General features: G+C 41.0%; 1 protein-coding gene across 1 annotated transcript in view; it reads left to right on the plus strand.

Moving 5' to 3' along the window:
- GLIS1 (GLIS family zinc finger 1) overlaps positions 1-14,124 on the plus strand; it is a 235,176-nt gene that overhangs the window by 178,544 nt on the left and 42,508 nt on the right. The window contains exons 4-6 of the mRNA XM_070939534.1: positions 2,619-2,780; positions 7,047-7,157; positions 12,862-12,994. Of these exons, the coding sequence (XP_070795635.1) occupies positions 2,619-2,780; positions 7,047-7,157; positions 12,862-12,994 (406 nt within the window). The remainder of the gene's footprint in view (positions 1-2,618; positions 2,781-7,046; positions 7,158-12,861; positions 12,995-14,124) is intronic.

Here is a 14,124-nt window from a genome sequence, read left to right on the forward strand (position 1 = left end):
TCCTTAAGGGAGGGGTCTTTTCCGCAACCATTAAAGGAAGCGGTCGTAAGGCCTCTCCTCAAGAAGCCTTCCTTGGACCCAGCAGAATTAAAGAACTTTTGTCCAGTCTCCAATTTACCCTTTGTGGGGAAGGTTGTAGAGAAAGTGGGGGCACTTCAGCTCCTACGGACATTGGATGAAACGGATTATCTGGACCTTTTTCAATCTGGCTTCAGACCTGGCTACAGCACAGAAACTGCTTTGGTCGCGCTAATGGACGATCTCTGGCAAGCCCATGATGGGCTATCATGGTGCTACTTGACCACTCAGCAACTTTCGACACCATCGACCATAGTATCCTACTAGACCAACTAAGGGAGTTGGGAGTGGGAGGCACCGTGTTATGGTGTTTCTCTTATCTCTCTGGTCAGTCACAGTCAGTGTTAATAGGAAGACAGAAGTCGACCCCTAGGCCCCTTGTTTGTAGGGTGCCTCAGGGCTCGGTCCTCTCTCCCCTTCTATTCAACATCTACATGAAACCGCTGGGGGAGATTATCCGACGATACGGGGTGGGATATCAGCAGTATGCCGATGATACCCAGCTGTATATCTCCACTCCGCATCATTTCAGTGAAGCAGTGGATGTGATGTGCCAATGCCTGGAGGCTGTGAGAATCTGGATGGGAGTCAACAGGCTCAGACTTAACCCAGACAAGACCGAATGGCTGTGTATATTGCCTCCCAAGGACCATGTCGATTGTCCATTCTTAGCCCTGGGGGGGGAGAAGTTGTCCCCTTCAGAACGGATTTGCAATTTGGGGGTCCTCCTTGACCCACAGCTGAGATTAGAGCAACACCTGGCAGCTGTGGCTAAGGGGACCTTTGTACAGGTTCACCTTGTACACCAATTGCAACCCTACATGGATCGGGAGGCTCTTCTCACAGTCACTTATGCCCTTGTCACCTCACGGTTGGATTATTGCAATGCGCTCTACATGGGGCTACCCCTGAAAAGTTTTCGGAGACTACAGTTGGTCCAGAATGCAGCCGCTCGAGCGGTCGTGGGTGCACCTAGGTACTCGCACATTACACCAATCCTCCGTGAGCTGCACTGGCTTCCCATAGGTCTCCAGTCACAATTCAAGGTGTTTGTTATTATCTTTAAAGCCCTACATGGCTCAGGGCCAGGCTATCTTCGAGACCACCTTCTACCGCATAGTTCCCAACAACCGGTAAAATCCCACAGAGTTGGCCTCCTCCGGGTCCCGTCAGCTAAACAATGTCGGCTGGCGGGTCCGTGGGGGAGGGCCTTCTCTGTGGCTGCCCTGGCTCTCTGGAATCAGCTACCTCCTGAGGCCCGGACCGCTCCACCCTACTGGCCTTCCGGAAAATGGTGAAAACCTGGCTTTTCTGGCAGGCTTGGGGCTGTTGATCTTGCCACTGCGATCTTGCGAGATCCGGCCATGAGCAGTGTGTATGGGTTTTTTTTTTAACGTCTCTTATTGTATATTGTTCATACTGTCTTTGTTGTAAGCCACCCAGAATCCTCAGAGAGTTGGGTGGCATAGAAATACGAATAATAAATAAATAAATAAATAAATAAATAAATAAATAAGTAAGTAAGTAAGTAAGTAAGTAAGTAAGTAAGTAAGTAAGTAAGTAAGTAAGTAAGTAAGTGGATAGTGGGGGAAAGTAAGGGAAAAAGAAAAAAAGGCATTGACTTCCGCCTCCTTTGGTTCAGTAAAATAAGGCATTAACGTCTACCCTCATCTTTTTATTTTGTCATAATAATATAAACTAGCCAATTCTATAACAACAACACATATAATCGGTAACACCAAAAATCAAAGTTTCATTTTTTTTCCACCTGAAGCACAAAGTCCAGAAGCAGTTTCCAAGTAGAAATAAAGGTATTTGTGTGTTTTTCTTTAATCAAAACAGTTAATTTAGCCATCTTTGCTAACTCCATCAGACCTTCCATTTCTTGGATGCAATTCCAAGTGTGATCTTACAAAGGCATTATAAACACTGCACATGATCTAGATTCTAACCCTCTGTAAATGCAGCCTAGGACCGTGTTGGCTTTTTTGGCAGCTGCATCACATTGCTGATTAATATTTAAGTGATTGTCCAGTAGGACTTCAGATGCCTCTTTCTGCTCAGCACTTTTCTAAGTGGGTAGTTGCAATTATCAAACTTTCTTACAAATTAGCAAAGGAACCATTCCTCTCTTGTGACTAATTACACGCAATAGGCAAGGACGGCATACCCACCAAGAAATTCTGTAAATATTAGAAGCTTCCAAATGTACATGTGAAGACCACTCCAAGAAATTTAATTATTGGTAAGTATCTAGTAGTTTTTTCATAATGCTTAAGCTCCTTTATTTAATGCCATGTTTTGGAGGCTTAACACTATACATATGTGAAAATAGTATTACCAACCCATGTGCCATTCATAGTAAAAGATTCAAACAGCAACGCCAAATGTGTTTCATCCATAAATTTTAGCAGATGTTCTGAATTCTGGTTGATTTGTTGCATGCCCACTTTGGATGGTCTTTTAAATATTGTATTCATTATAGGATATTATGGTTTATTTAATAAAGGTTTACAGAGTTTTTTATGGCTTTATTGCAGTTTGAAGGATGTAACAAAGCATTTTCTCGGCTTGAAAATCTTAAGATCCACCTACGAAGTCATACGGGTGAGAAGCCTTATCTTTGTCAGCATCCTGGCTGCCAGAAAGCTTTCAGCAACTCTAGCGACCGGGCTAAGCATCAGCGAACACACCTGGATACTGTAAGCATGATGTTATTTCATAAAATGCTCAGTGAAATACAGCTGTCATAGCAGGTCCTTCTCTGCAACCGTCACAAGTTTCTTTTGATAAAATACAACAATGTAGTCATTGCCATGATGGAAAAATTATGAAAATAAGGCCCATGGTATTGGTGAATGATAGTTTTTAAAAATAGAAAATAGAGCAAGTGTTAGTAACAATCCAGAGATAGCAATAGCACTTAGACTTATATACTGCTTCATAATGCACTCTCTAAGCAGTTTACAGAGTCAGCATATTGCTCCCAACAATCTGGGTCCTCATTTTACCGACCTTAGAAGGATGGAAGGCTGAGTCAACCTTGAACTGGTCCAGAATATACTCCTGGCTGAGGGCAAAGTTAGCCTGCAATACTGTACTCTTAACCACTGCGCCACCATGGCTCATGGTTTTGCATGTAATTGGATTTGTGTATATTGTTCTTCATTAACATATGATTGTAAATCAGGGGTATCAAACTTGCGATGACACATCGTCATGTGACGTATCACAACTTTTCCCCCTTCGCTAAAACGGGGGTGGGCGTGGCCAGCGCATGATGCATCCTGCCCACGGGCCGCAAGCTTGACACCCCTGTTCTAGATGGTTTAACATAATGTTAATTTTTAAAATTTTACTCATCTCAAAATATACTAAAAACATTACCATACGTCAGATGAAAGAATCGGCCAAAATATAAAAAATATTGGGGTGAAGAAATCTTACCTAATATTTTAGATAGTAGTGCTAGCACAAAACAAAGCATTATAGCCAGTAATTATATATCTATAGTTGATTTCCTATTCTTTCCACTACAACATACAGCATTATTGATAATAGTGGTAGGGAATCCTGGAATTTTTACCCAAAACATCAGGAGAGCTTTTGATTAAGGAAAGTTATACTATATCAACTACAGAGAATCACCAAGTTTGCTTTTCTTCTATTTTGCCATGCAATTAATTTTTCTGAATTAATATTTTACATGCCTTTGGAAATCTTTCTCTGTAGACTTAAAACCTTGGCTGTGTTTCAAACTAAAATGCATTTTGTTGCCCAAGATTATAAGTGAAAGCCTGCATGCGTGATTCCTCATCGGCTGTTTTTTATAGGTTTTGGATGACAGCTCAGAATTGGTAGCCAAACACATCTGTAGATCATCAGATGAAGAAAACTGGCCTCTAAATGTATTTACTTCTTTTTTAAACTCCATCCCACCATTTGCTCATATAACCTACATTTCTATAAAGGTGTCACCTGAATGAATGGATGAATAAATGAATGAATGCAGTGTTCCTTGTGTCCTCTTGACTTTGTTTCTGCCTTATTAGTGAATAGTGTGCAGAAACAAATTTGTATTTTTAGGACATTTCCCAGGTTCATCTAAAAACACCTTTCACTTTTCAAAATTAAAATAGGTATTCTCAACCAATAATCCTTTTTGTTTAAGTTATTTTCATATTTTACAGCATTATAAGTCTCTCTGTCCCTCCACTTACTGTTTGGAATATTAGAATGCATTTCTCCATCCTTTTTTTTTTCTTATACCTCATAATAATGAAACTTTATTAATACAAATAATCTACAGTACTTGCAAGAAAAAGAGATGAACAGGAGGTATAAAGAAGTTTGTACATGGAGGCAATTACAGCAGAATGTTCTATTAACTTTCTAAGATACTTGAAACGATTGGAGTGTGGAAAATGGCAATGTTACTCTACTGCCCAGGTCATGTTAGCCTCTACTATGGTCAATCACCCATGAAAGCTAAGCAGACTCTTTAGTCATTTTAGCTACTGCTCCACAGCTCACAAGTCCTCCCTTTGTCTTTTTGAAAGAGGTGAATATGTGGTTTAATGTTTGGCTGGGTGTTTATGTGGCAGAACCTAGAGGTTAATTGATATTTACTTTTAAACTAGCTACATATTTCAGACAGTGCAGCATTAAGGAATGTGTAATGTACATTATGCCTTCCAAAAACAAACAAGCCACTCAGTCACATTTTCCAAGCCAAGCACGCTTACAATAACAATGTTTTATTTATTTGAAAATCAGCTTTAGGGATTTGAATTTGTAATTACTTCTAAAATGTGGCTCTTTTGAAACTTAATATGTCATATAGGATGCACCTTTTTGAAGTTCAATGGCTTGACATTAATACAAGTGGAAGGGTGGGGGAGGGAAGGCAGATGTATCCCTCAAAGCAGTTTGTAGACTCTGATGTCTACAAAGCAGAAGCAAGTCCCTCTCTTTTCTTGTATCTTTTTGGATGGTCTTATTGCAAAGAGCCTCTTTAACTTTTCTATTCTGTTTTTCTCCCTTCTTCCTTTTTCTTCCTTTGTTTGTACGGTTTATTCCATATTCTTCCTTCCTATCTGAAATACTTCTAATCAGCAAAAAGGTACGGTAATAATTTTAACTAACCATTTATTAATAACTTATTTACTCTTACTTACTCTTATTTTTATATTTTTTTTGCGGTATTTGTAGTCTGCACAAGATAACATCCATTTTTATCCTGTTAATGTTCCCAGGGATTTTAGCTTCGTATCACACTAGCAGTTTTTGTTTTTGATTACTGAATATATAGTAAATTAGAATGCATCTTGCATGCTGATGTTAGTGCTTCAAATGCATGTAACACAAAACTGGCAGTTCATGACAATTTAAACTCCAATCCCTTTTATAAGTGAGCTATGTAACTGAATACTGTGTGGCAGTGAGATTGAAAAGGCTTGGACTAGTATGGATGGAGTTTTTCTGGTCTAGTTTTCCCATCCTTAATAATGTGTCTCCATTGCAGGGTAGAACTCTACCTGGTTAATTCCACTAAGGAATTATTTAATGGTTTCCATCATCCTTCCTCAAATTTCAGTTCTCTGTGTGTTCAGTAAATTGACTTTCATATACAAGTTTTGGGTACATATCAGGTTAGCCTTTGGAGTCTCGAGCTGGTGAATGATCTTATTATTCCTTTGGAAATTTCCTGCTAGCACAAGAAGCAGGACTACTTATTCCTTTGGAGGTGTTTACAAAGAAAACGGATTTATATGGACTGCCTATTTCTTATTGAATGCATGTGGAATTGATTTCAGATTCCAAAGGCAGGTCAATCTGTCGTTTATCTTCTCTGAAAGGAGAATCTGTAAATAATTACGAAGACCTGCTAGAATGTACTGGTTTGATTGAATAGCAGATTATTAGGTTAGATTTAGGTCTCGGGCTATCCTGAAACTGGATAAATGTACATTTAAAAAAAAAAGCAGTTAAACTGACTGATTTTTCAATATAGGCAAGGCTATTAACCTTCTAATACAAAATCATTTAATTTTGTCAGAAGTTTTCTGGGTGCCAGTAAAAAGATACTAAAACGATAGCAAAAATGCTTTAAGATGGTGTTCTATAATCATCCTAAGATTAGGTCTGATAGCTCAGCCTTCCATACTGTGGGATAACGGACATTAGAGAGCAATGATGGGGCCAGCATATAAATAGAATAAAGAATAAATACTACAGATCAAGGCTGCCTCTAATTTGTTTTACAGTCCCTTGGCTATGTTAGCTAGGATTAAGTCCTAGACAATTGTAGAACATCACATTATCATTGTAATAGATAATAAAAGATAAAATATGCATATAAAGTAGAAAGCAAGTTTCCTTTAAAAATCTGATTTTGAGAAATACATTGCAGATTGAATTGCTTAAATACTGATTTATGTCAGTATGAATACCTTCAAGGCTGTCCAGGTGATTTTCACTAGGATTAAACACAATGGCCAATGAGCTGCCTGTCTCTTATCATACAGAAATACTGTTGCATGAACTGGTGTTTTCTATCTGCGAGTTGCCCATAGGAACTCAAGATGCATGACCGTGAAAACTTGATAAAATAACTGCAGAATTGTATGTATAGTTTCTGAATATTGGAGATAGCAGGGGTATTGTTGTAATGTAAATGTAAAGCATTTTGGCTAAACTGAGAATGAAGAGAATAAAAGAGAATAAAAAGTGACCTCTATAGCAGGCCTAGATGTAAATTTGTCTTTTATATTTATATTCACCTGTAATTTGTAGTTTCAAGCTGAACACACAGTTAAATGCTTTACAGCATGTTTGAACATCACCAATGAATATTACTGTTTTATTTTGTTAACATAATAGTTCATATCTTAAGGAGAATGCTTTCAAAGCAAATGTAATTTCTGTGTTATCTATTTTTCCCCTTATTCCTCTCCATGAACTTATAGAAGCCGTACGCTTGCCAGATTCCTGGATGCTCTAAACGTTACACTGACCCAAGTTCCCTTAGAAAACATGTGAAGGCTCATTCTGCCAAAGAACAACAGGTGCATAAGAAGGTAAGACCAACATTCCAAAGATTAGGAATGCCAAGAAATATATCTCTACATGTTTAACTGAGTGGATATTGTTTTTTTCCTTCAATGATTTCACTACAGGAATAGAATCCCAATTCATTTTCTTAAACCTATAGTGTGTCTTAAATGACAAACTCTTTTGCTTGCAACTATTGGACATGATGACATTGTACACCAGATTAAATTTAGATCAATTGATGAATTGATCTCTGATCAGATCCTGAATCTTGTCTACAGATCATCCCTGAATTATGATTGGTAGCTATAACAACTTTTCAAAGTTATAACAGGCTCAGAAAGGTTATTTTAGAGGCCATAAAGCACTTATGGCGTTCATAAAATTATCACATCACACAATTGTATTTTGGATGACCAGTTGCCAATCATGTGATTACCATGGAAATCTACTATGAATGTTGTTAGTGAATGAGTACAGAAGTTAGTTTCTCTCTTTGGTGGGGGGATTTCCTTCCCCCCCTCTTTTATTGACCTTACTAACTGCTGTTCCATCAAATGTGCACTTTTATTTGAACACAATAAGATAAAGCATAAATCAGAAGTAGTTGAACCAATATCATAATTGTCTGTTTTCAAAAATTCTTTAATAGTTTAATTTATTAAATTACTAGTTCATTTACTACACTTGGCTTACACTGGATCAAAAAACAAATCTTAATTAGTTTGCTTTTTACAATAACTTTCTTGCACTTTGTATTTCTACATCATAAACTGATTTGCATCATAAACAAATTCCAATCTGCTTAAGTCTCATTTATATGTGACAATGGATTTCTGGTTACTTCGATGTTCAGTTGAACAAAACTTTCTTGTTCAATATTGATCATTGCAAAATAAAAATACGTTATAGAAAAACAACCCTTAGAAATGATAATCGATAGTAGATTTTTAAAAATAAAAGTGAGCCAAAAAGAAATAAACAGCAACAACAACAAGTTACTATTCAAATTTTCATCTGTGCATGTCCAAGATGGCGGTCCTGTTCTAAAACGCTGTGGAGAGATGGGGTGATATTTGGCTTTGGGCGGTTCCGGTGGGCCGTTTTAACCATCTATGCCCCACCCTTCCCAGCAAGCGGAGCCTATTGTCAGCGGTTAGAGAGCTTTTTCGCTCTCTAACATTCCCTGGAACATCAACTCTGTGAGGAAATGCCGGTCCATGGTCACCGCGGGAAGGGCGGCATCAGCGGCTTAGGGGCGCCGCTGGCGGCGTGGTGGCGAACTAGCCCGTCGGCTTGTTTAGCCGCTTTCCTAGCTAGATGGCCCGTCGATAGTTGCAGCTGGAGCGATGCTGGCGGCGCTGGCTGCGGCATCAACGTGGGCAGCATCTGTCCATTGGCATTGTAGACGCCCAGTTGGAGGTAGAGGGGCGTCTACGAGGTGAAGATACTCAACAAGGTGGCTATTGGTGGTGCCCGTGGTGATGCCGACGGGGCAACGGTTGGTGGTGGGACGGCTAGAAGTCGGGTGCTAACAGCAGATGAGGGGTATTACGATGGTGGGAGCCCCTCCATCGTGGAATTTAGATCCCGGAGCCTGTTGGACCGCCACAGGGCTGTTGGGGTAATTCCCGAAGATTAGCCCCTGTGGCGAGGGCGAGAGGCCCCTGTGGCCTCCATTAATATCGTTGGAGGCCAAGACTGGACATGGGGTGGCTATTGAAGATCTGGGGTGGATGAGGAGGGTCGAGAGGTTGACAGCATGATGTCTACCCTGTCGCCTCGAATGCCCCCCCCACCTTTGGCCGGTTTATAGGCTCCAGGACGGTCACCTTGCCCTATTGGTTCCTGCTCAATGGAGGTGGCCCTACCCGTTTCCATCTTTTCCCTTTCTGGTATGCCCACCTTTATGAACAATGTGGACCTCCTTATTCCGGAGTCTTGGACCTGGCTCTTTTTTTCATCCTGCTCGCTGGCTGTATGGAGAATGGCAGTGTACAGGAAGATTGATGGAGTTGGTTCTGTACTACATTTCACCACTGGTGGGATGTTCCACCTTTTCCAGAGCCAGTGTGGCCCAACCACCGTGAGAGGGTGGCTTGGATGTCCCCCCCCCCAGTTGTCGGAACGCTATGACTCCAGCCCATTGCTGTGAGAGGGCAATGGAGGCTCTCCCGGTTATGTTTAATCTGACCTAGAGAGCATCTGGAGGACTAGTCAATCCGATTCTGACCGGACACTGGTGAGGTCTTATATCAAGACCTACCTAGTGGCTATAAAAGTGGCAAAATCTAACCATTTTTCCACTCTTATCGCATCTGCAGAGAACCACCCAGCCACTCTGTTTAGGGTGACCCACTCCCTTCTTCGGGGGGGGGGAGTGCGGGAAGATCCCTTGCAGGGTCGAGCTGAGGATTTTGTGCAATTCCTGCATGATAAAGTCGCTCGGATTCGGGAAGGCTTGGACTCTGACTGGATGAGTCTAGGGGAGGAGATGAGTCCCTGGATGAGTCCAGGGTAGGTCTTGAGAATGTTATCTGGGAGGAGTTTCATGCTGTGGCTCCCGAGGATGAGGACAGGGTTCTGGGTAAGATTAGTGCTGCCACGTATTTATTGGACCCGTGACCCTCCTGGTTGGCACTGGCCTCCCGGGAGGTTACACGAGGCTGGCTCCAGGGGATTATAAGTGCTTTTTTGAGTAAGGGTGCCTTTCCTGCCGGTGGTGGCCGAGACGGTAGTGAGGCCCCTCCTCAAGAAGCCTTCCCTGGACCTGGCTGAATTAGCTAACTACCGTCCGGTCTCCAACCTTTGTTTTGTGGCAAAGGTTGTTGAGAGTGCGGTGGCACGACAGCTTCCCCGGCACCTGGATGAAGCTATCTTATCTGGACCCGTACCAGTCGGGCTTCAGGCAGGGGTACAGCACAGAAACGGCATTGGTCGCATTGGTGGATGATCTCTGGAGAGCTCGGGACAGGGGTTGCTCCTCTGTCCTGGTTCTATTAGATCTCTCAGCGGCTTTTGATACCATCGACCATGGTATGCTGCAGCGGTTGAGGGGGTTAGGAATAGGGGGCACCGTTCTGCGGTGGTTCTCCTCCTTCCTCTCCGACTGTTTGCAGTTTGTGTTGGCAGGGGGGCAGAGGTCGACCTCGAGGCGCCTCGCATGGGGAGTGCCACAAGGGTCGGTCCTCTCACCCCTTCTGTTCAACATTTATGTGAAGCTGCTGGGTAAGATCATCCGTGGTTTTGGGGTGAGAGTCCATCAGTACGCTGATGACACTCAGCTGTACATCTCCACCCCAGACCACCCCAACGATGCCCTTGATGTGATGTCTCGTTGCCTGGAGGCTGTGCGGGTCTGGATGGGGAGAAATAGGCTCAGACTCAACCCTTCCAAGACCGAGTGGCTGTGGCTTCCGGCGTCCCGATATGGTCAGCTGCTGCCATCGCTGACTATTGGAGGTGAATCTCTACACCCCACAGAGAGGGCTCGCAATCTGGGCGTCCTCCTGGATGCACGGCTGTCTTTAGAAGAGCATATGATGGCCGTGGCCAGTGGAGCTTTTTATCAGGTTCGCCTGATTCGCCAGTTGCAGCCCTTTCTGGACTGGGACGCCTTGCACACGGTCACTCATGCCCTTGTCACCTCCCGGCTGGATTATTATAATGCTCTCTACATGGGGCTCCCCTTGAATTGCACTCGGAGGCTCCAACTGGTCCAGAATGCGGTCGCGCGGGTGTTTATGGGCGCAACTCGTTGTGCCCATGTAACACCCCTCCTGCGCGAGCTGCACTGGCTCCCAGTGGTCTTTTGTGTGCAATTCAAGGTACTGGTCACCACCTTTAAAGCGCTCCATGGCATAGGACCCGGGTACCTTCGAGACCGACTTCTGCCACCAATAGCCTCCCACCGGCCAGTTTGCTCCCACAGAGGGGGTCTCTTCAGGGTGCCATCGGCCAAGTTATGTCGGCTGGCGACACCCAGGGGGAGGGCCTTCTCTGCGGGAGCCCCTGCCCTGTGGAATGAACTGCCTCCGGAAATGCGTAAGATCTCCGACCTCCGTGTATTTCGCTGTGCCCTCAAGACCCTGCTGTTCCGCCAGGCCGGGCTATCAGTGTAATGATTTTAAATTGGGTGTTTTAAATTTGGGGTTTTAAATCTGAGCCGGAATTATTTAATAATTTTAATTATTTTTAAATTGATATCTGTCTTTGTGCTTTAATAGGCTGTACACTGCCCTGAGTCCTTCAGGAGAAGGGCGGTATAGAAATAAAATTATTATTATTATTATTATTATTATTATTATTATTATTATTATTATTATTATTATTATTATTATTATTAAATGTCAAACATTTCATTTTCAAGAATCCAGCAGGAGAAAAAATCAGTGAATTTTCTAAAAAAAAGAAAAAAAGCCACAATCTGAGTACTATGAGGGAAATGTCCCATTCCTGAAAGAGGCTAATAAAGCATCGGGCATCTGAAACACCCATAGCAGAATGATGCGGGCGGTGGATATAAAAAAAAATCACAAGGACAGATGCAACCATGTAGTCGAAGCCTTGCCACTTTGTACATGTGTGAAATGAGATACAAAAGAAATGAGGGTTTTTGAATAGTTCTATCATGCAGATCTGCAGATGCCTTGGTTAATACAAATATTTTCCTGAGCCGAGCTTTCTGAGAACCAAGACCATAGAAATTGTGTAAACTTCAGGTTTTGAGACAAGCTTCCCCCTTCCTCAAGTTTTCAACCTGAAATGTCTTATTGCATGCAGTACATCTACTTCAACACTGAACCTTTACTTCCTACTTTATTTAAGCAGCATTGCCCCAATGAAATTTATTCCTAGATGAAAACTAAGAAGTTTTGCAATACTTATAGCAGTAGTAGTAATAATAGCATAAACATTGATTAGCTGGTTTTGTTCTAGAATATTGAATGTTTATATAAACTGACGGTAAGACTGAAGGCTAAACTGCTTGGCCTAGATCTTTTAATTTAGAATAACCAAGCCAAGAGAAGGGCAGAATTGAATTCTATAAACTTCAAAACAATAACCATTTATTAGCAGCCATAACAGGAGATAGATATTTTGGGGTAATTTGAGCTTTGTGTTATGACAAAAACTTGGCAGCATCAGTATGTTTGAAAAAGAATTAGAAATGCTTTTCTTTCTTAATTCTCCTCTCCTGCTGTTTCTAATATGATCGACATTGTGGTTTTTGAAGAGAGCATGCTTCAGCCAGTGCATTAATTTACATGGAAAACAGTATAGATCAGCAATATCTTTTGCACATGACCAACAGCCTACCAATTTGGTCATTTTAATCTGATAAGTACCAACATTTTTCTTATCTAGGAAATTCTGACTAAGACAGTTACTATGGTAATTGATGCATTTCTTTGAGAAACAGAACTTAAGATATGAGAGACAAATACCGTGCAGCTCAATTAATCTGTAAAATTATAAAATGCATAGTAATTTTCTAAGAATCAGCATGATGCTAATAGATTAGTATGATAAATTTGCATATGCAAGAAAACCCAAACTAAAGCACCAAGTGCCTAATATATCTCCCCTTGTTGAACTAAGGGAAACAATGATGTTTTGTTTCTTGCATATATGAATAGGCTATGGGCAAAAAGCCATATGCATTAAATTAGCTGCATTTGAGTTCTACTCTTTGAAATGAAAATCTCTTTGTTTTATATCCTCTTATAGCTACATTCATATTCTGATGCCGAACAAGAACTATTAAGTGAATGCTTAACCATGCAGCAGCTTCACCCTTCTTCACAACACATTTTGGATGGGAAGTGTGGGAGATCAATAAGCCACCACAACCTCATTACAGGTGGGAGTATTTCTTATAAATATAATAAATAGGATTTGCCATGGAGAACTCAGATGCAAATTCCATCTAAATATAAAGCTTGCCAGATGCCTTGAACAAACATATCAGCATACCGTTCAGGATTTTTTAAAGTATATACTACTCCAAAGAACATATCACAGGAAGAATGTAATAAAGCAAATATGTTCAGATCTAAAATTCAAAAGTAAGATTGAAATAATTTGCTAATAATCGTACTGTCACAAATAAATATGTAAATAATTGACTTATAATTGAAATATGCCCCTGATATAGGTGGTGGCATTCTTTTGAGTTTATTGTTTTAGACAGTATAATTATATAACTTTTTTCAACAAGAAACAATTTATCTGAGGGCCAATTACAATGCCTGACTACTGCCAGGAAAATCCACAGAAGACCAATTTCTTGCTAGGATTCTCCATTTATATTCTACCACCTTGTCATCCAAGTAAAGGTTCTCTGGACCTATGAAAGAAGAATGACTTCAAACTAGAAAATTGTTTTAAAAATAAGCATATTCTGTATGTGCATAAAAGCATCAAACATGAACTTAGGAAAATGACAGAATGCTATTCCATGATGACCTGTTTGGAACATGCCAAAAAGACCATGTGGACATCTCTATTAACAGTTATAGTAGTTTAAGACAGAAGCAGTAATTGTGGTCTGGCATTTTCCAAAAGTTCCACTAAGAAACGTTTCCATAACTTTATGCCTTTCATACTGTATGTACATGTTCACACAGTGCAGAATTCCTAGCAATTTGGTATTTGTTGTCTGATCTCATCTGAATGAAGTCTGTTTACCATGTCATGTAAAACACTGTAGCCCAGATTGCCATATTGACGATACTTTGAGCTCAGGTTATCTACATGCACTATAGACATCTGGAGAGCACCAAGTCTGAGCAGGACTGAAGTGATATTTGGTTAAATATAGCTATTAATTCAGGAATAATGGGTCAGAACCTTATGGGTAGGATGTCAAACTGCCAAAAGATATTTGAAAAATGGAGCATAGAGCAGCATAGACATCTGGCCACTTAGAACCAACAGATAGGTTTCAAGCTGTGATAGGATTCCATTTGGAAGCTTACCTTATTAGCATTA

This window comes from Pituophis catenifer, unplaced genomic scaffold (genome assembly GCF_029215685.1).
Source record: "Pituophis catenifer annectens isolate HBS135680 unplaced genomic scaffold, rPitCat1.0.hap2 SCAF_3, whole genome shotgun sequence".
NCBI lineage: Eukaryota > Metazoa > Chordata > Lepidosauria > Squamata > Colubridae > Pituophis > Pituophis catenifer.